Source organism: Diabrotica virgifera, chromosome 2 (genome assembly GCF_917563875.1).
Source record: "Diabrotica virgifera virgifera chromosome 2, PGI_DIABVI_V3a".
NCBI classification, from domain to species: Eukaryota; Metazoa; Arthropoda; class Insecta; order Coleoptera; family Chrysomelidae; genus Diabrotica; species Diabrotica virgifera.
In genome coordinates, this window is record NC_065444.1 from 235443043 (window position 1) to 235465051 (window position 22009).

At 32.1% G+C, this 22009-nt stretch overlaps 1 protein-coding gene across 1 annotated transcript in view; it reads right to left on the minus strand.

Annotated features, from left to right (window-relative positions):
- The window catches only part of LOC114348462 (GATA-binding factor A-like), a 252748-nt gene that overhangs the window by 14101 nt on the left and 216638 nt on the right, over positions 1-22009 (minus strand). Inside the window, exon 4 of the mRNA XM_028299038.2 lies at positions 8158-8330. Within this exon, the coding sequence (XP_028154839.1) occupies positions 8158-8330 (173 nt within the window). The remainder of the gene's footprint in view (positions 1-8157; positions 8331-22009) is intronic.

A 22009-nucleotide genomic window follows, 5' to 3' on the forward strand; every position in this document is an offset into this window, starting at 1 on the left:
GTGCCTTTATATTTCACAATATCAAAAAATGTTATTAAGGAAAGTTGTTTGTAATTAAAAACTATGTTATAATATGCATTTGCACGCTAATTGAAAAAAAAATTTTGAAAATTTTCCTCAAATTACGGATACCCAACATAATTTTTATTTACGATAACTCCGTTATTATTAATTTTGCGAAAAAAATTATTCTTTATAAAAATGTCTGAATAGTCAAAAAACTAAGATGCAATCATAAGACATCAATTTTTTCAATTTTATACGAGGTATGTCAAAAAATATGAATTTCGCTCAAGAGTAAAATACCTTTATTGTTCACAATATTTTAACTAGAAGGATACAATTGCATATTGAAACATAGTTTTTAATTCTGAACAACTTTTTATAATAACAAATTTCAATATTGTGAAAAATAAAGGTACTTTACTTTTCAGCGAAATTCATATTTTTTGACATACCTCGTATAAAACTAACAATATATCTTATAATTAATATCTTATACAATAATTTTATCTTAGTTGTTAGACTATGCAGAACGTTTTATAAAGAATAATTTTTTTCGTAAAATTAATAATAACGGAGCTATCATAAATAAAAATGATGTTGGGTGTCCGTGATTTGAGGAAAATAGAAGAGTGTAAATGCAGATTATAACATAATTTTTAATTACAAACAACTTTTCTTTATGACAATTTTCGATGTTGTGAAATATAAAGGCACTTTACTCTTGAGCGAAATTCATATTTTTTGACACACCTCGTATACTGTTGATAAAATTTGATATCTGATGATTGCGCCTTAGGTTTTGAACTATGCAGAGCACTTTATAAAGAATGACTTTTTTTCGTAAAATTGATATTAAAAAAGTTTCCCATATGGTTCCAAGTTACGCAGACACACTGTATATACAGGGTGCCCAAAAAAATAATTTTTTAATTATTATTAATTGACATTAATGATTAATGATTGTATGTAATTTATTTATTTTAAAATACATTTTACTGCTGTCAGAAAACAGAAACAACAGGTTTATTTGACGATTAAACATTGCTTTTTGTTCAAATTAAATGTTCAAACTGCTAAGAGGTAGGTGGGTGGCAGCTTTAACATTGCATTTAACTGAAAAACAATACTTATTTGTCAAATAAACCTTTTTTTTTCTATTTTCTGACAGCAGTAAAATGTATTCTGAATTAAATAAATTACATACATTCTTCTTTTTGTCTCAATCAATTGAATTTTTTTGGACAACCTGTATAAATAATTATATTAATGTTTATATTACTGAATAGAGAATTAAATAATCTTTCAAATGAGCTATCACCCTACTCCTACTCTCATTTAAAAAATCTTCGATTACGGTCATCATGCCCAGATGGATGACGCCACTAGTATGACATAATATATGCCAAAAAATCGTAATTTAAAAATAAAAATCGACCGGTTTGGGGATTTCTCTCCAAAATTGCCCATTCTCGAGAAAATGAATTTATTCCAACCCAAAACGTAATCACTTAGCTTTGCTATTTACATACGGTCGAATTTTTTATTTCCGAAGAAATAAAACTTTTAATGATATAGCTCGGTTACCGATAATTGAGAAATTTAAAGAGATAGACGAATTGGTGTACAAGTGGTATACCAGAGGGTGGTGTAAAATTTTCCATCCTCTAAGGGTATACCGAACAAAATATCCATGTGCTTAGATCAAATGACATCTGTTTTAATAGTTCCTCTTTAATATTTTGCCTTGTTACAGGATAGTATTCAGAAAAACGCAAAAATAAGTACTGTAAAATATAATTTCATTAGGTACAATTATAAATAATATATTATATTTAAATAAGTATAACTGTTAGGTCTATTTAATCAAAATAATGTTTTTATCTTTAATCACAATAATGTTTTTATTTACGCTGCTGCTAAAAGTTGCCGATGTAAGCTCTTTATACCTATTATTATATCAATAAAAGTTTATGAGTTTATGACTCCTCTTACTCGATTGTCGGGTTCTTGTCACAGCCCTGCGCTGTGCTGACAAAGGTTTTTAAATTTCCACGAAATTCTGAACGGCCAAAAAGACTGATGTGGCTTTCGGTATTGTTATGTGTATTTATAATTTTTAGTTTAAACTCTGTAAAGAGAGCACGCATTTATTAGTGACGATTTCGCTATCAGAAAAAAATTAAGTAAATAAAAATGTGGCGTCCATGGGAGAATAGTGCATTAGAAATTGTTGAGAATAATGAAGTAGAAATTGTTGAAGAAAATGAGGAAATTCTACCACCAAATAATCCTGAAAATGCTGCTGGACCAAGTAGAGGAAGTATTAAAAAGCCAGAAAGAAAACATTTATCCAAAGACGCTAAAGAAATTGTGTTAAATGTGTCTAATGGATTATGTGAAGAACAGGAACGGCACGAGAGTGTTTTAAAAACTGCGGCTTTAACAAAAGTTTCATGTGCTACTGTATATCGAATTATAAAGGAGGGCATTACAAATAGACAAAAAAGGAGCGACTTTGGACTACATCGATCTACTGAGCAACATCTTTTAGGTCCCATTTCAGAAACCATTTATAATATGTTTGCAGGTAATATTATACCCACGCTTAACCAAATTTTAGCTGAATTACAGTGGCGTGCTGCAACTTTTCAAGCGGCCCGGTGATTTTATAGAAAAGCGGCCTTCCATTATCATTTTACCTTCTATTATCAGATTTTTTTGTTCGTTATTTATCAAAAAAATATAAATTATTTTAAAATCAAACATAAAATTTTGAATTTTTAAATTGACTATGTTCTTTTATTTAAGAATAAGCAATCTTACAAATAATAATAATAGATAAATATTATCACATGAATTTCCTGAACAAATATATGAATTTAATGTAATTAAAAAAATAAAATTTTGAGAATTTTTCAATTATCTAAAGTTGAATTTTAGTAAATCAATTATACAAGAGAGTACAAATTTAAGTAGGTATTAAATGCTTATACGCTGTGAGCTCGTACGTAGAGGGGATATTTACAAATTCGCGAGCGCCAGTAGTGGCAAGTCTGTAAACGTTTACCGGAAATTTGACATAAATGTCAAAGTGATTAATATAAAATTAAAATTAAAAACGTTAATTATAAAAAATATTAGTTGGTCAAAGCTGTGGTATATATTTTTACCTTAAATATACTTACGTTTTAAATACTGAATTTAAGTTTTTTTTAGTGTTCCGTAATATGTAATTATAAATTAATCTATTAATCTTAGCGCCATCTACACGATAATTGTGAAAGTATCCGAAGTAAGAAATTCATATTTTATCAATAGAACGTCAAAATGATTAGTAAAATCTTAAAAAAATCGATTACAATTTAATTACTTTTTAGCGTTGTAAATATTAAGCAATAAAAATTAAATAATAAATTTAAAAATTACCGGTGAAAGTTTTTTGCGCTATCAACAACATTATCATTTGTTACTTGCACAATCCTATTTTTTAATACGATTTATAATCAAAATCGACAAAAAGTCATAGCATGTGATCTGTCTTTAAAAAGACAACCACATGCTATGAATTTTGTTGTGATGGATATTCTTGAGTTAAAGTTGATTTCATGTAATCGAATGAACTATCTTTCAATAAAGTGGTCCCAGGAACGCAACTCATAAATATTGGCAATATAATTTTAAAGTCTTCTACGTTAAAATGTATAATGTCTGAATTGCCGATAGAAATGAGTAAGAATTAATTAAATTATTAGAAGAATTTTTTACTAAGCAACAACATTTTTGTTTAATTTATTAATATTTTATATTTTGACAACGACGTCCGATCTGGACATCGAAACGTTAATAAAATCATTTTTTTTGTTAAATTGTGGCTTATTTCCCATTTGGAATAGTTAATTACAAAAATGCCACAAATAAACAGCTTCAAACCAACATCATTCGATAAGAAATTAAATAAAAAAATGTTACATCTAAAATTTTTTGTAAAAAAAAACTTATTTATTTGACCGGCCTCAAGAGGCCGCGGCCTCTCGGTGATTGCACCGATTCATTTATATGGCCAGCACGCCACTGCTGAATTAAAATCTAAAAATATTATTAATTGCTGTAAATCAACTTTAAGAAAATTTTTACTATCAAATGGTTTTAAGTATAAAACAATCAATAAACGACATACTATAATGGAAAGTGCCCGTTTAATAAAATGGCGTAATGAATATTTGGAAAAGATAAGCGAGTACAGAAATAGCGGAAGAAAAATTTATTACTTAGATGAAACGTGGTTTGACACTAACGAAACAATTGGCAAAGGTTGAAGTAATGACAATGTAAAGTGCAAAGTTAATGTACCACCTTCCAGGGGCAAACGAATATGCATTTTTCATTGTGGAGGGGAAGATGGTTGGGTAACCGATAGCTTACTATTAAGTGCAAAAGACATTAAAGACAGTTGTTTGGACTATCATCAAGATATTACGGGTGAACTTTTCGAATCGTGGTTTAAAAATAACTTATTACCAAATTTAGCAGACAACAGTGTTATTGTTTTAGATAATGCATCATATCATTCTAGACAACTTAAAAAAATTCCGAATAAATACTCTAGAAAGGATGAATTGCAAGATTTTTTATTATCACAAGATTTATATTTTGAAGATTGGTACACTAAAGACCAATTAGTAGAGGTACTTAATACAAAATTATTTGTAAAGGAATATATTATTGATACTGCAGCAAGTAAAAATGGACATACAACTTTAAGACTACCACCATATTACTGCGTTTTAAATCCAATAGAGTTGTTATGGTCTCAACTGAAATATAATGTGAGACAAAAAATGTAAGTCCAAAATGTTATAACACTGTCGTGAAACTAATAGATTCTGAATTTAAAAATATCTCTGAGGATAACTGGAAGAAAGCAATAGAGCACGTAAAAAATATCGAAAAAGAATATCTTAAAAACATTCCTGTTATAAATAAAATTATTATCAATGTGGAGAACAGTGATTCAGAGGAAGAAAGTGACGAAGTGTAATACCAAGACAACTTTCTCTCAATACTGAGCTTACCCGGAATATTTTCTTACATAATCAGGTGTAGGGATTATCAACATATGTTCAACACCAAACTACTGCTTCAATTTTTTAAGAAAAACGTGGCCCTATTATGAATACTTCACTTATTGTTGCAATAAGTGCAAATCTTTGAAAATCAGTTCGTAAGAGAAAATAATAATGTAAGTAAGTGTTGAATAGATAAACTTTTAATTTTTACTTCAAGGTTTTATAAACTATTTAAATAAGTATATATTTTTTTATCTTTCACTACCTACCGTTCGCTCAATTATTAATTAGTTTTTATATACAAACTAATTATTGTTTGAACATCTTATAGAAAATGCATTGCAGAAATATGATAAAAGTAATTTAAACTTACACAAAATCATCAAGACATAAAATTAAGCTTTGTTTATAACAATACAAATTTATAGAACCAATTTCTTATAAAATATACCATATTATGTTTCATATAGGTCGGTACTATCCTGTTATTCGTCGGTCATAGTGCTGCTTATCGCATTTTTCTCAAATAAATATAACCAGATAATACCAAGTTTCTGGATACCCCTTCGTGGTTCCTATTAGGTATGGTATGTTAAACAGTAAATGGTTAAGTTCAATTAGTTACCACTATAAACAGCCCGGATTAACCGATAATAGTATAAAAGGCCCGGTTTCAGGTAAAATTTATTTTAGGCTTTATTATGGGAGTACCGTCTAGTCAGTGTTATTTGCAAAAGACCAACTCTCTCTACCTCGGTGGCTTATCGCTCCGGGTGGGTCTTAACAATGTTTACGACCGCACTAATTGAATTCAAACCATTTACTGTTGAACAAACCATACCTACTTGTAAACCAACTGAACGTTGAATTAAAGAACACGCAGGGAGGTCTATATTTTGTTATTTTTGACCTCACATCCCCGTGTATTCAACGTAGCAAAATTCCAACGAAACCATGGTCTCGATACTGAGTAAAAAACTTCGAATTGTTTTAGGTGTATCCATATTGAATATTGAGTTACTTTGTCGTGATTCGATAGGTACTAGGAGGCTCGTTTTGTTTCAGTTTGTTCAGAGACAGCCATATAATATATACAAACAGAGGCGTGAGGTCCATGGAAGCGGGGGAAGCGCCGCTTCCCTATTTATTCGTCGATATAAGAAAATATATTATTAATTAATATTTAATAATAAAATATTTTCCCTAATCCTAATAATCTACATATTACCTAGCCAATAGGCATTGAAAAATATTAAAAATTAATCGCGTACGAACGAACTCAATATGCACACAATTCAACTATTTGGTCCACTCCTTGCAGAAGCGCATCTCAAAATCGCCGCTTGTCATGCAGTTGTCCCTTTTAAAATTGGTCAGGGTTCAATGACCGCAGCCACTAGTCGCGCGAATTTTGGTATGCCATGGAAGCGCTCGTCGTATCGCCTTCCCGAAAGTGAGATGCTCCGACTGTTACTGCTGCTAAGGGGTGCTTAGGTATTTATTACATACATTCGCTTAAAGAATATTTCGATTTAAATTTTTTGCAGAGATATTTCCTTTTACTGATCTGTTATTTGACATTTTACAGAAATCAAATGGTATTGCATTTTGTATAAGACAAATTGATGACTTTATTAATACGATAATTAAAAAAACGAGAGCAGTTTAAAAATATTTGGGATAAAACTGAACATATGGGGTTTGAACATGAAAGAAAAATAATGAAGATTGATAATTTCGGAGACAGAGAGACAGAGAAAACAGAGGAAACAAAGAGACCTTTTGATAATATTCTACAACAAATGAATTCTAGCTTTCAAAATTTTAACGATTTAACATTTGTAGAATTATATATAATCTTAATATTTCTAATTATACTTCATCAACATTTCCCACAGAGAAATTTATGTCATTACGATTAAATAATGAAAATTTTTTGATATCCCAGCTTTGCATTCTCAGTTAAGTATCATTTATGAAACAACTGACATGAATGATAAAGAAATACCCAGAAATCTGGGATTTCTTTATAACTACTGGTTTAAACAAGTCGCTGTGTGAAGTGGTCAAGTTGTGTGAATTAGTAGGTACTACTAACTATCCCAGCCACAAGTGCATCAGTTGAACGAAGTTTTGCAGTATTAAGATGCATTAAAAGTTTCAAATTAAGAGTTTAAAAGAAATTCAACAAGCGAAGACAGACTTTGAAAGTTAGTCCTATTATCCATTAAAAAAGACTGCACTCAGTGCAGTATGCCTCGGAGTATATTTTTTTTTAAATATGATTCTTCTTTAGAAAACCAAGCCCGGCGCGAGGACTCAAGGCCCGAGCTAGCAATACAGATCAATGATAGGTCACTAGTCACTAGAAATAGCGGGAATAGAGTGCCTCACGCATTCACGCGTCACGGATTTAGTGTGTGAGTCCTTGTACGCAGGACGTCTCACATAATTAAGTACTTTGCTGATAGAGAGCCCCTGCGCATCAGAGTGTTATCAGGTGGAAAGTTGCTCGACCCTCGACCCTTAAGAAAATATTTTTATATCCTTATTGAGTCGCTTCCCCTTTCGAAAAAGTCACCGCACGCCACTGTATACAAATATACATATACCTACACTCTGGCGATAAAATGGACTGGCGATGAACCGGCGGCGATGAAACGTCCCATTCCGGTAAATTATAGAAACTGTTTAATAATTCGAAAAATACAGTTCCAAATGAAAAACCAGAAAACACGTATTTAATATTTTTCACAAACCTTTTGAATGACACCAAGACTTTCCTCAGTAGACAAGGGTATAATGCATTGTGTATTGTGTGAGATATTTATTCCCCTTCACATTTTTGTCAATAATTTAACAAACATTAAATATATGATAATATCTTCGGATTTATATTGTATATCTTGAGATTGTTACAATTGAAAATATTTATAAACATATCTACAAATAAGGATATTGTTCTAGAATGTTTTGATACTCTGCACCTTACAGAAATGTATGTTTATTTCGCATAAGCATAATGAGTAATTTCTAGTTACAATATTCTCGCAAAAGTCTAAAAATTATCCTGATATCTACTCACCAATCGTTTTGATGGTTTTATTAACGGTCTATTCATTCCATTCATTTTATGATATAATCCACAAGCGTTACAAAGGTAGTGTCCAGTTCCATCTCTCCTCCACAGAGGTGTAGATATGGCTCCACAATTAACACATTCACGTCCCTCTCCAAATTGAAAATCCATTCCAGCATCTGTCGAACAAAAAAGTAGTTAAAAGAAAAAAAACTTTTAAACATTTTTTTTAATGAGACATCCTGTATATTTTAAATTTTTGGATTCTCCTCGATGTTTTTTTTTTAAATATGAGGTTTTGTAATACAGGGTAGTTTAAAAGATAATTACGTTTTTTTTATAAATTTTATAGCAAACTGGTCACCCTGTAGAATTGTACTGATTTTACATGAAAAACACAAAAATTTATGTTCAAATGATTTTTAATATACCTAGTCTACTATCGTTAATTATTAATATAACGAAATGTTTAATTTTAGTATACAGGGTTGGTCGAAACTTGAAATGAGTAGGTAGGTACTCGTAAATATTAGCAATATCATTTTAAAGTCTTCTACTTTGAAATGAGTATTTTCTGTGTTTTCTTAAATGGTACACCCTGTATTTTAGTACTGTAATAAAATGATGTTTTATCATACTTTTTATTTCTTAAGCATTCCCTATACATAGCGCTGCTTTAATCTTTGAGTTATTCGTGATTCTTTAAGCCAAACATTAATTGCAACAAAAATTACGTAAAATTTTATTAGGTTGGCCGTGAAAATATTCAATAAAAAATAATTTTTTTATAATAAATACATATTAATCGAGACTGATCTTTAATTTATTAATATTGGATGAGATACCAAAATGCCTACGTTGTTAAGATTGTCCGAGCGTTATAATATTAATAAAATCGTACCATATTCTACCTAGGTGGCTATGAATTTGAAACTAAACTTTCTTAAACATTTGACATTATACTATTTTTATAGTTTCAATTGCTTTGTTACCATTACTAATGTAAATTTTTGTAATGTGCGGAACCTATGGTTTTTGTTCTAGGAGAGTATAACAAAAATCTGCTACTAGCAATAAAAATTTATCATCGGCAATTCCCTGATAGACGACAACCAAGAAGAGAAACTTTTCAAAGTCCACTAGAACGGTTTCAATGGAATAGACACTTAAATTACGAGAATGTTCGTACTCGTACTAATATGCAGATTCTCAGTGACACTAAGGATTACATTTATTTAATTCATTTAAATCATTTACAATAGTTTTTGTTCTATCAGATTTCTCATAATTTAAGTGTCCAGTCCGTTGAAACCGTTCTAGTAAATTTTGAAAAGTTTCTCTTCGTGGTTATCATCTATCATGGAATTGCTGATGATAAACTCTTATTGCTAGTAGCACATTTTTGTTATAATCTCCTAGCACATACACCATGTTAATCAGTTCCTCATTAGAAAAATTCGTATAAGTAATGGTAACAAAGCATCTGGAACGGAACTATAAAAATGGTACAATGTTTAGGAAAAGCAAATGTTTAGCTTATTTTAATGTTAAAGTCATAGCCAACTAGATGGAATATTGTATGTTTTTATTAATATTGAACGCACCAACAATCTTAACTACGTAGAATTTTGTGATTTAAACCAATATTAGATAATAAATTGAGGATAAATCCAGATTAATATGTATTTATTTTCGAAAAATTATTTTTGATTGAATATTTTCACGGCCAGCCTAATTAAATTTTTACGTAAATTTTGTTCCAATTATTGTTTAGTCTTAAAGAATTATGAATAACTCACAAATTAAAGCAGTTATAGATATAGGGAATGCTTAAGAAATAAAAAAGTACCTACCATAAAATATCATTTCAATAAAATACTAAAATACAGGGTGTTCCATTTAAAAAAACTCAGAAAATACTTATTCCGAGATTCGACCAAACCTGTATACCTACTAAAATTAAACATTTTGCTATAGATATTAATAATGTCTACTAATCTTTTAAACGACACCGTATAATATTACAAAACCTCGTATTTTGAGAAAGAAGACATCGAGGAGAATCCAAAAATTAAAAAAACATACAGGGTGTCCCAATAAAAATGAAGCTATATGCAACTTCCGGTACATCCGGAAGTAACAATTAGATGAAAATATTTTCATTCATATAGTTCACTCTTCAAAATCCTTTGATTAATATTTTCAGGATTCTGGAGAAAATTGGCCCTTTATCTGCCTCACCCTATATACCTACATAATTATTATTGTACTACAAATGTAGTTCATGACAAAAAATATATGTTTTTAAAGATTAATTAGTACTTATCGAAAATGACAAATAAGATTTCGTCGAAACGTCTGCGAACCTTTTCTGTATATGTATATTATGGTAAAAATTTCACAATGACTGGTTTTTAATAGAATATTTTTATAGTTGCATAAATACTACAAATATCGTATTGTCCACTTACGTCGTCGTATAAATATTTATGGAAATTATTGATAACGGAGACCACCCTATACCGATTTTTGCGAAAAAAATACACACGCTCATGTTAAGTTATCCCGCACTCTTTGATAGCCTGTTTTACGAGTCCTCCCTGTGGTCGGATCGTAATTCTCGCTACGATCGAAGCAGGCGTTGGTTATTTAGAGCCTGCATTAGAATCGGCCTCGATAAGAAGCATCAGTGTAAATCACAGTTCAAAGCGGCCTCTCTAATGATTCACTCCAGATTCTGGACCAGACACTAAGGGCCGGTTGTTCGAACGCTAATCAACAATGATCATTATCAAATAATTAATTACTGTCAATGTCAATTGTTAAAACATAATTAATTACAATTCTGAGACTATAATCAATTAATATAACAATAATTATTAACATAATTAATAATAAATCTCATAATTGTAATTAATTATGCTTTCAGCAACCCAAACAAAGTTGACATTGACAGTTTTGGTGACAGTAATTAAATATTTAATAATGATCATTGTTGATTAGCGTTCGAACAACCGGCCCTTAGAATATTATCAATATCCGCGTGATCTTTTATATTATGTCTGTACGCTTTCGCTTTCCTTCTTTCGGATGTTCTGGTTTTCAAGAGTGACGCACGGGTTTCGGGTTACTACGGGGTTATGGTTAAGAGCAGATGGCCGTTGAATGACACCTTGAAGGTGTCTTTGATCTTTTACTTTAATAACGCCGACATTAGTATTCTTAAATATACATATATACTTTACCGAAAAATGTCAATGGGTACAAGTAATATTATTTAACCATCGATATACGTAAGTTGGTAACATACGGAGATCATTTTTATTATTAATTTTATTAAAAAAAGTTACTACTTATAAAAGTTCTTCTTCTTAAAGTTTCATCTCCTATCGGAGGTTGGATATCACAATGGCTATTGTCACTTTGTTGGCTGCTGATCTGAATAGTTGTAATGAATTACAGTTAGAGTTAAACCATTCTCTAAGGTTCCTCAGCCAGGAGATGCGTCTTCTTCCTATGCTTCTTCTTTCTTGGATTCTTCCTTGCATAATAATAATTCTCAGCAACTCACATTTTTCTCTTCTGTTTATGTGACCCAAATATTCCAGTTTCCTTGTTTTTATACTTTTCATAATTTCTCCTCCTTATGTAAACGTCACATATAGCACTTCAACATTGGTAATCCTTTGAACCCACTGAATTTTCAATCTTCTTCTGTAACACCTATTAGAAATAGTAGATAATAAAAGGTACAAATAATACTAAACAGACTATTTATTTTAACCGAAAAACCGTAATATTACAATATACAAAGAAATTAAGATACGTGTTTCTACAACGAGATATTCTTCTAGACTACTTATCGAACGCAGAACTAACACTAACATACAGTTCTGGCATTCACATCCCTTGTAACATGTGCAATTTTAGGTAAAAGTTTATCGCCCTAATGCATTCGGAGAACTGGCCCAGCCATGAAGAGAGACCCCACATGTGTATTCTAACACTTAACAAAAATAATAAAGTTGAATTCCAACATCCCCTCGCAACTAAAATTATTTTTGAATTAGTCAAACAGACCCCCTTTACTACTTAAGTACTCTAACTTAACCCTATTCAGCGGCTTAGTCAACATATCAGCTATCATATCCTCGGTAGGACAATACTTAAAGTTAACAACCCCTTTTTCATGCAATTCTTTTACGAAATGGTACTTTGTATCGATATGTTTTGTCCGATTACTGAATTTGTGATTTCCTAAAAGTTTTAGACAGCTTTGATTGTCTTCGTATATAACTATTTCCGGCTCTAAACCCACAAATTCCTTTATAACCTGTTTTAACCAAATTGCTTCCTGACAGCCTTCAGCCAATGCTATGTACTCTGCTTCAGTTGATGATAGAGACACGCAATTCTGTTTTCTACATCCCCAATTTATAGGCGAACCCCGTAATAAAAATATATACCCGCTATTGGATTTTCTGTTCCCCTTGTCTTCTGCCCAGTCAGCGTCTGCATAGCCGTATAATGCATTATCTGTTCCTTCTTGTCCTAAAATAAGCTTTTTATATTTAGTTTTCTTTAAATATCTTAACACCCTCTTTGCTTCGTTCCAATCTACTTCTTTTGGATTTTTATTCTGTTGACTTAGTATGGTGACGCTTGCCAATATATCCGGTCTAGTATTTACCGCAATATATAATAAACCACCAATCAGTTGTTGGTATATTTCACTGTTTTTCATCGGCTTCTCTCTGCTAAGCTTATAGTATCCAACATCCAGCGGTATATTGGACTCTTTTGCATCTTTCATCTTAAACTTGTTCAGCAATTTGTCAATATAACTGGCTTGATTTAAACTATATATCCCTTGATCGCACCTTTCAATCTTCATACCTAGATAATTTTGTAATAATCCCAAACTCGTTATTTCAAAATTACATTTTAGATTCTCTTCAAATGTATCAATTACCTGTGTATCCTTTGCTGCTATTAAAATGTCATCCACGTATATAAGTACGTAAACCCTTTCATTATTTATTACCTTGATATATAAACATGTATCAATATTGCTTTTACAAAAATTCTCTTTAGATAAAACTTCATCAAGCTTTTTGTTCCAAGTTCTGGCAGATTGTTTCAAACCATATAAACTTTTATTTAATTTGCAAACACAACTTGTATCCTTTTCTTCAAATCCCTCAGGCTGTTTCATAAAAATTTCTTCTGACAGTTCTCCATTTAGAAAGGCTGTTTTTGCATCTATATGCCTTACTATGAGATTTTTTCTCCATGCCTCTGTCAATAAAATTCGAAGAGTAGCTTGCCGCGCAACCGGAGCGAACACTTCATCGTAGTCTACGCCGAACTTTTGGCTAAAACCCCTTGCTACCAGCCGTGCTTTGTACTTCTTCGAGCTTTGATCTTCGCCTGTTTTTAACTTGAATACCCATTTACATGAGACTATATTCTTTCCCTTTGGTGCTTGTATTAAATCCCAAGTTTTATTTTTCCTTAATGACGTGATTTCCTCTTCCATAGCTTGCTTCCATTTTTCACTATCACTTCTTTTAAGCGCTTCTTTAAAGTTTATAGGTTCTACTTCTTCGAGTTCTGTCAACTTTGCTATGTAGCGCTCAGGTGGAATACCTTTATTTATTCTGCTAGATCTACGATCACCTGAATTCTCTATATCGAGATCTGTATCTAATTGATAGTTAGAATCACCGTCATCGTCATGGGATTCTTCCCAACTTAAGCTCTCATACGTGTTAGATGTGTCCGTAGAATTTTCTATTTCCTCCGTGTTTTCAAAATTTGCAACCTCTCTGTCTTCTACGTCGTTTGGCTCTATTTTTTCCCGTTCCATCATGGACCCAATGGATATTTCCTCACTTTTTGCCTCCTTTTTCTCGACGCATATATTTCTCTTGGAAAACACCACACTACGGCTAATTGTAATACGTTCTGTATCTACATTTAACAATCTATACGCTTTTGATTCATCAGAGTAACCTACAAATATCAGTGACTCACCTTTTGGATCAAATTTATCCTTCATTTTTTCTTTGGGAATGTGGCTATAAACCGTAGACCCAAATATTTTCAAATTCGACACATTCGGTGTTACTTTATGCCACAATTCATAGGGCGTTTTTTCTTTCGACTTAGTAGGTAATCGATTTTGCAAATAATTGGCTGTCACTATCGCTTCCCCCCAAAATTTCTTTGCTAAACCCGCATCGATTAACATACACCTAGCCATTTCAACTAGAGATCGATTCTTTCTTTCTGCAACCCCGTTTTGTTCTGGAGAGTACCCCGCTGTATATTGAATTTTTATACCTTTACCCTTTAAAAATTCCCTTAAATTATTATTTACGTACTCGCCACCCCTATCCGACCTAATTACTTTTGGAACCCTACCTAACTGATTACTCGCAAATTCTATAAACTCTTTTATACATTTTACCGCTTCATTTTTATGATTTAATAAATATATAGTTGTATATCTAGAAAAATCATCAATTAAAGTCAAAATATAACGTTTACCCCCTGGAGTAACAGTCTTCATGGGCCCGCAAATATCCGAATGTAATAAGTCAAGAATATTAAATGTATTGCTATGAGAAAATTTTGGAAAACTCTTAGGTAAAATTTTACCTTTCATACAGCATTCACAAGTTTCCCTAATCCTACAGTCTGTCATATCAATCCCGACTGCCATTTTCTTTTCCATTAAGTGTTTGACTGCATCCATGTCCCTGTGTCCAAACCGTCTATGCCATGCATGTTGACAGTTGCTGGAGTGCTCCACAGCACTCAATCCATGGTCCACAGTTGAAAGTTTGTATAAGTCCGGTGAAGGCACCGCACTCGCGACGACTTTTCCGTGTAAAGCGATTTTACACTCGTTTTTATCGAATTGCACATTATGTCCCGCACTTGTTAGCTTTTTCACCGAAAGCAGATTTGAGTCTAATCCCGGCACATACAACACTTTGTCGATTTTTAAATTTTCCACTCCCGATCCAGTCACGCACTCAATAAGTCCTGTCCCTATACCCTGAACCTCGGAGTATTGCCCTTTCTCCGCCAAACTTACAACGCCCTTTCTGCTACCGTCAAATTGGGTATAGAATCCTTTGTAATTAACCATGTGGCTCGAAGCTCCTGAGTCCACATACCACGAAGCAGAATCCCTTTTTCCGTCCCTTGAGCTATAATTGACCATAAAACATGCATCATCAGTAGCTTCAGTGACTTTATTGGCCTTTTCCTTCTTAAACGCTTTGTACTTAAAGCAATCTCGTTTAAAATGGCCCTGCCGGTTACAAAAATAACACTGCCTTGCTTCTGCCCTTGCAGTACCATTATTTTTGTTACCCTCGTATACTGACTTCATCACCGACTCCTCCTGATTTCTTCCCAAAGCTCCCTGACGTCTCCTGTACTCATCTATTAATTTACTCGTAACAAATTCTAGAGTAAATTCACTCGATGGCCTACTTTCCAGCGCTGTAATCAAAAAACTGTATGAGTCTGGAAGACTTCCCAGCAAAATTCCTGCTCAGAACCTGTCCTTAATTTCTTCCCCTAAGGCGGCCAGTTTATTCAACGATTCTAGGAATAAACTAATGTGTGCTTCCATATCACCATTCTCCTCTAGCGATAGCCTACAGATTTGCTTTAACAAAAACACCATACTAGACAAACTTGATTTCTGATGATACTCCCTTAGCGCTATCCACGCATCGCGCGCGAATTCCCTGTTCCGGATATGCACTAATTGATTAACGTCAACAAGTAAGGCTATAGTTGACAAAGCCTTATCATTTTGTTTTTTCCAAGAACTGCTTCGATCTGCTTCTAATGGTAACTCACTCGAAACTATTTCCCATAGATCAGCATTGATGAGTAACATTTTCACTAAATAACTCCAAGATTGATAGTTCTTGCCGTTCAACTTTTCGACGTTATATTTCGCACTCTCCGCCATTATGTATTCGGTTAACACGAAAATTTCGCGACTGTACACTTTTAATTATTATCTTAATACAGGTGAGCCAACAACGTAACTGGGCCCATAACCTATTAGAAATAGTAGATAATAAAAGGTACAAATAATACTAAACAGACTATTTATTTTAACCGAAAAACCGTAATATTACAATATACAAAGAAATTAAGATACGTGTTTCTACAACGAGATATTCTTCTAGACTACTTATCGAACGCAGAACTAACACTAACATACAGTTCTGGCATTCACATCCCTTGTAACATGTGCAATTTTAGGTAAAAGTTTATCGCCCTAATGCATTCGGAGAACTGGCCCAGCCATGAAGAGAGACCCCACATGTGTATTCTAACACTTAACAAAAATAATAAAGTTGAATTCCAACAACACCACATTTCGAACGCTTCTATTTTTCTTATGTGTTGTCTCTTCAATGTCCAAGCTTCCATTTTGTATAGTACCTAATATAGAAAGTATGTAGCATCTTAGACCTCTCAATCTGAGAGGCAACTGAAGGTCTTTGTTTGTAATCATTGTCTCATTTTTATAAATGCTTGCCTTGCAGTTTCAATTCGGACTTTAATTTCTTTGCTTTGGTCATTTTTCTTATCAACCCATGCTCCCAGATATTTGTATGCCTCTACTTTTTCTATTTGGGTTTGCTCTTCATTAACCTTTCATTTCCATGTTGTGTTTTTGAGAAAATCATAAATTTATTTTTTTTTTGTTTATTTTTAGTCAATATCTAATGCAATAATCGGTAATTCTATTTACAAATTCTTGAAGCGATTCCAAGGTGTCTGCCATTATAACGCTGTCATCAACGAATTCTATGTTATTTACTATTCTTCCGTTATAGAGATTTCATCACTCTTGAAATATGGCTTCACGGTACCTACACGTTAAACAGTATTGGCGACAGAACACAGCCCTGTCTTATTCCTCTCTTTATATCGATTCTCGGACTCTTGTTCTTCTATCTTTATATTGGCCTTTTGATTCCAATACAGATTGATGATAATTCGTACATCTTGTCTGCCTATTTATCTGTTTTTCAATAATTCTATTAGTTTTTCATGTCGGATCCTATCTAATGCTTTTTCGAAGTCGATGAAAAGTTCTGCATGGAAAATATTTGTTTTCTTTTTCCATGGTGCATTTGATTGATTCTTCTTAATTGTTTATGTTCTTCAGAAATGCATTGAATACTTCAAGTCCGTAAGGCTAAATGGAACAGTCCGCTGTTCCAGTGTTCCCGTACATGAAAGTTTGTCCGACTAGACACCGTTAAGCTATTAACAAATTTTCAGCTTGCTATTAATCAACTTTTTTTTGGTACGCGGGATCCAGGTCTAATAATCCTATGGTTAGTTTTGAATTTTAAAGAAATACCAACGAATATACAGCAATACTAACTTTTGTATTGTGGTACATATTTTCGAGTAAACTAGCAGCTTGGTACCACATGTTTTTTCGAACTGGCCCTAAGATAAATAAATGCCTTTTTTAATAAAAGAAAGTCATAAAAATTCCAAATAATTTTATTTTGAACTGTCCATTGAAAAACCAAATAGTCTTATTTTATTGTAACCCTTAAGGACATAGGCGTAACATGTCGCTTATCAAAATGTTCAATGTGTTTTAAATTTATTAATTTTTTTCAAATCCTGAGAAAACTAATAAGAATTAAAAAAAAAATTAAACGCAGCATGAAAGATTACATTATTTCTGAGAGATGAACATCCCTGAAAACTTCTATAATGTTTATTTTAATAAGTTACATTGGTGAACATAAAAAGGAAAATTTAGTGTTGTTATTAATTGCAAATATTTCAATCAAAACAAACTTTTTATTTATTCTAAGAGACTTTCGACCCTCGGTAATAACGCAATCTTTCATTCTGCGTTTAAATTTTTCAAAAATACTTATTAGTTTTCTCAGGATTCGAAAAAAATAAATATCTACATTTAAAAGTTTTAAATTATAACACATTGAAAATTTTGACTTTTATGTGGCACTCATTGTATTATTAATTTTCTTATCTTAATTGGCAACTAACATGTCTATCTCGACAAGAAAATATATCTACTAAATAAATTATTTTTCAAACTCTTTCAAACTAGTTTGACAAACAGTTTGAATTTTTAAACCTGTACGATTGACCAGTTTGACTTGACTTGAAATATTTGTCAGAAGGATTGACTTGAGTTTGACTTGAAATTAAGTCAAACTCAAGTCAAGTTCAAACATTCAAGTCAAACTTGTGCAACTCTAGTTCTAAAAGGGTTGTGAACAGCTTTGGTGAGATGGTGTCTCCTCGCTGCATACAGAATTTATTAGTTTGTTGATCAGAGAGTCTTACGCTAGCCGTTGCATTCTGGTAGATATATTTTATCATGTTAGTGTAGCGATGGTCTATTCGGCATTCTGTCAATGCTTTTAACATTTTCTGCTGGTTTATGGTATCGAACGCTTTCTCGTAGTCCACGAATATCAGTGCCAATGGTTTGTTGTATTCCGCCGACTTCTCTATCAAGTTTTTTTTACCAGTAAGTGGTCGTTAGTGCTATATCCTGATCTAAACCCAGCTTATTCTCTTGTTGGTATTGCTTTTGTGATAATATGGTTTAGAGAAGAAAACATGAGTACGAGAAAAATTCCGTAAAGAAACTCACAGTGATACAGGACCTGGTCAAACACATGGCAAAATCAAATATTAGATATACATTCGCTAATAGGATCGAAGTAGGTACTCTGGAAACAAGCAGGAATCAGCTCAGAGTCTTAAGATGCTTCCTTACGCCAATAAAGGAACACTTGCTTAAAATGGGACTACTTAATTCATTAAGAATTGAGCTTTAATTAGCAGATAATAGAAAAAATTTGAAATAATCCTTTCAGGTATTTTCAATAGGTACTCTCTTTTTCCGCGATTACCTTTCTATCTTTATAGTCCAGGAACCAAAGCTTTTCACCTCGCAATTTTTACAGAATGGATCAATTTGCTTGAAAATTTAAGGATAAGTAGTGGATAGTCCATGGATCAAAATCTATATAATGCCGACAGGCGCTTTTACCATGGGGGTGGTAGCCACCCCATCTCGGGGGTGGAAAGTTTTTATTATATTTTGACCGCAAAAATTAATAAAAATATTCATTTTAAGCAAAAAATGTTCTATACATTTTTTTGATAAAATCATTAGTTTTTGATTTATTCGCTATCGAAAGTGTTAGTTTTATTTCTAAAAAATCAATGTTTTTCGATGGTATACTCATTTACGATTCACTCAATTTTTGCCGTAGAACAAATTTTATTAAACCAAGTTCTTGGGAATTAAATTTCCTATAATTTCATATTCAAACATTTTTTGTATCTCTGATGCTAATCTTTCTATTCTGAAGAAAATGGCATTTTTACCAAATTACAAACATTCGTTATTCGCTTTAAACTTCAGTTTTTTAAAAACTAATCATTCTAAGCCAGTCAAACGTCTAGAATATATTAATAATACATAAATAAAGAAGAATATATAAGGCCAATGACTAAAAACACCGCTAACTTACGTTATTATGTTTCTAATTGGATTTCTCCTTTTTTTTTCTAAAGAATATATTGATTTATTAAACGTAACTTTTTTATTTTTAATCTTAGAAAGTTCGTTAAAAAATAATTTTGTAGGTTTTTACAAGATCTATAAGGCTATTAATATTAAATCCTTTTAAAATTCTCAGTCACAAAAAGAGGTGGCATTGAAAGGGTTGGTAAAGGTGATTTTTGCATGATAAAAGTTTTAATTGTCAATAGCTCACTTAATTTTTGCCGTAAAAAAATTTTTGCAAACCAAGTTCTTGGGAATTAAATATGCTACAATTTCATATTTAAATATTTTTTCGTATCTCTGATGCTAATCTTTCTATTCTGAAGAAAAGGGCATTTTATACCAAACTACAAAAACTCGTTATTCGCTTTTAACTCCATTTTTTTTAAACTAATCATGCTAAGCCGATCAAACTTCTAGAACCTATTAACAATACATAAATCAAGAAAACCAAATCAGGTCAATGACAAACTTTAATTAGAGTGGTGATTAGGGGGTTGCTTACGATCACTTTTTTGCTGAAAAAAAAAAATGACTGAAAAAAAAGGGATTGACATTCTTTTCATTATAAGTCACTTAATTTTTTTAGTTAGAGATTTTTTTTTATTTCTGGAGATACATATTTTTACTTAACTTTACTTTAAATTAATTTTAACAAGTTATTCTCGAAAAATGCATAGTTTTCCCGTCCTTTGACTTTGAAACTACAATATTTAGCATTTGACGAAGAAAAGCCAACATATAATAAAGTATAGCTCGATTACTATTGGTCTTAAAGAAAATTTAAAAAAAAACGCTTTTGTTTATTTTTTCAAAAGGTACATTTTGTTAAGTAAAGTTGTTTTGATAAAACGAAAACTGTTGTTAGCAGAAAACTGATTAAAAATATTGATTTTTTAGATATAAAACTTTCGACAGCGAATAAATCGAAAACTATTAATTTTATCAAAAAATGTATAGAACGTTTTTTGCTTATAATGAATGTTTTTACCAACTTTTGCGGTCAAAATATAATAAAAATTTCCACCCCCGCGATGGGGTGGCAACCACCCCCATGGTAAAAGCGGATTTGGCATGATATAGATTTTGATCCTTGGACTATCCACTACTTATTCTCAAATTTTCAAGCAAATCTAAGCATTCTGTAAAAATTGCGAGGTTTTGTCCTATTGTAAGCTTCATTACTTGGACTATTAAGTATTAACAAGTTTATTTTTACTCTTCTCTTTTTAAACTTGCTGTTATTTCTCTTGCCTTCTTACGTACGTTGACATCGTTGTATTTACTTTGTAGAATGTCAATTTCTTAGCATTTTTTCTTCAGTTCTTTCTGTTTGACTTCTCTCATCTTTCTCTGCATCTCACATTCTTTTCTATGTTGTAATTTTTTACACATTGAATTATCGTTCTTGTTTTTGCTTCATCCATCAGTTGCAGAGTCTCTGTCATCATCTATGTCTGAGTTTTGCTTTCTCCTATCTTCATAAAATTGTTTTTAATATCCTCTATCGTCTTAATGGGATTCTGTCGTATAGTGGCGTGCGGTGACTTTTTCGAAAGGGGAAGCGATTCAATAAGGATATAAAAATATTTTCTTAAGGGTCGAGGGTCGAGACACTTCCCACCTGATAACACTCTGATGCGCAGGGGCTCTCTATCAGCAAAGTGCTTATGTGAGACGTCCTGGGTACAAGGACTCACACACTAAATCCTACCCCGATCAATGCGTGAGGCACTCTATTTCCGCTATTTCTAGTGACTAGTGACCTATCATTGATCTGTATTGCTAGCTCGGGCCTTGAGTCCTCGCGCCGGGCTTGGTTTCCTAAAGAAGAATTCTATTTAAAAAAAAATTATATTCCGAGGCATTTTCCACAACACACAACTTTCAATAATATGACACTTATTTATACTTGAGGTATATTCTCCTATCAACTTCTTATAATTGTTGAATGCAGTCTTTTTCAATGGATAATAGGGCTTAACTTTCAAAGTCTGTCTTTGCTTGTTGAATTTCTTTTAAACTCTTAATTTGAAACTTTTAATGCATCCTAATACTGAAAAACTTCGTTCAACTGATGCACGTGTGGCTGGGATAGTTAGTACTAATTCACACAACTTGACCACTTCACACAGTGACTTGTTTAAACCAGTAGTTATAATTATCACTAATGTCAGTTGTTTCATAAACGACACTTAACTGAGAATGCAAAGCTGGGATATCAAAAAAATTTCATTA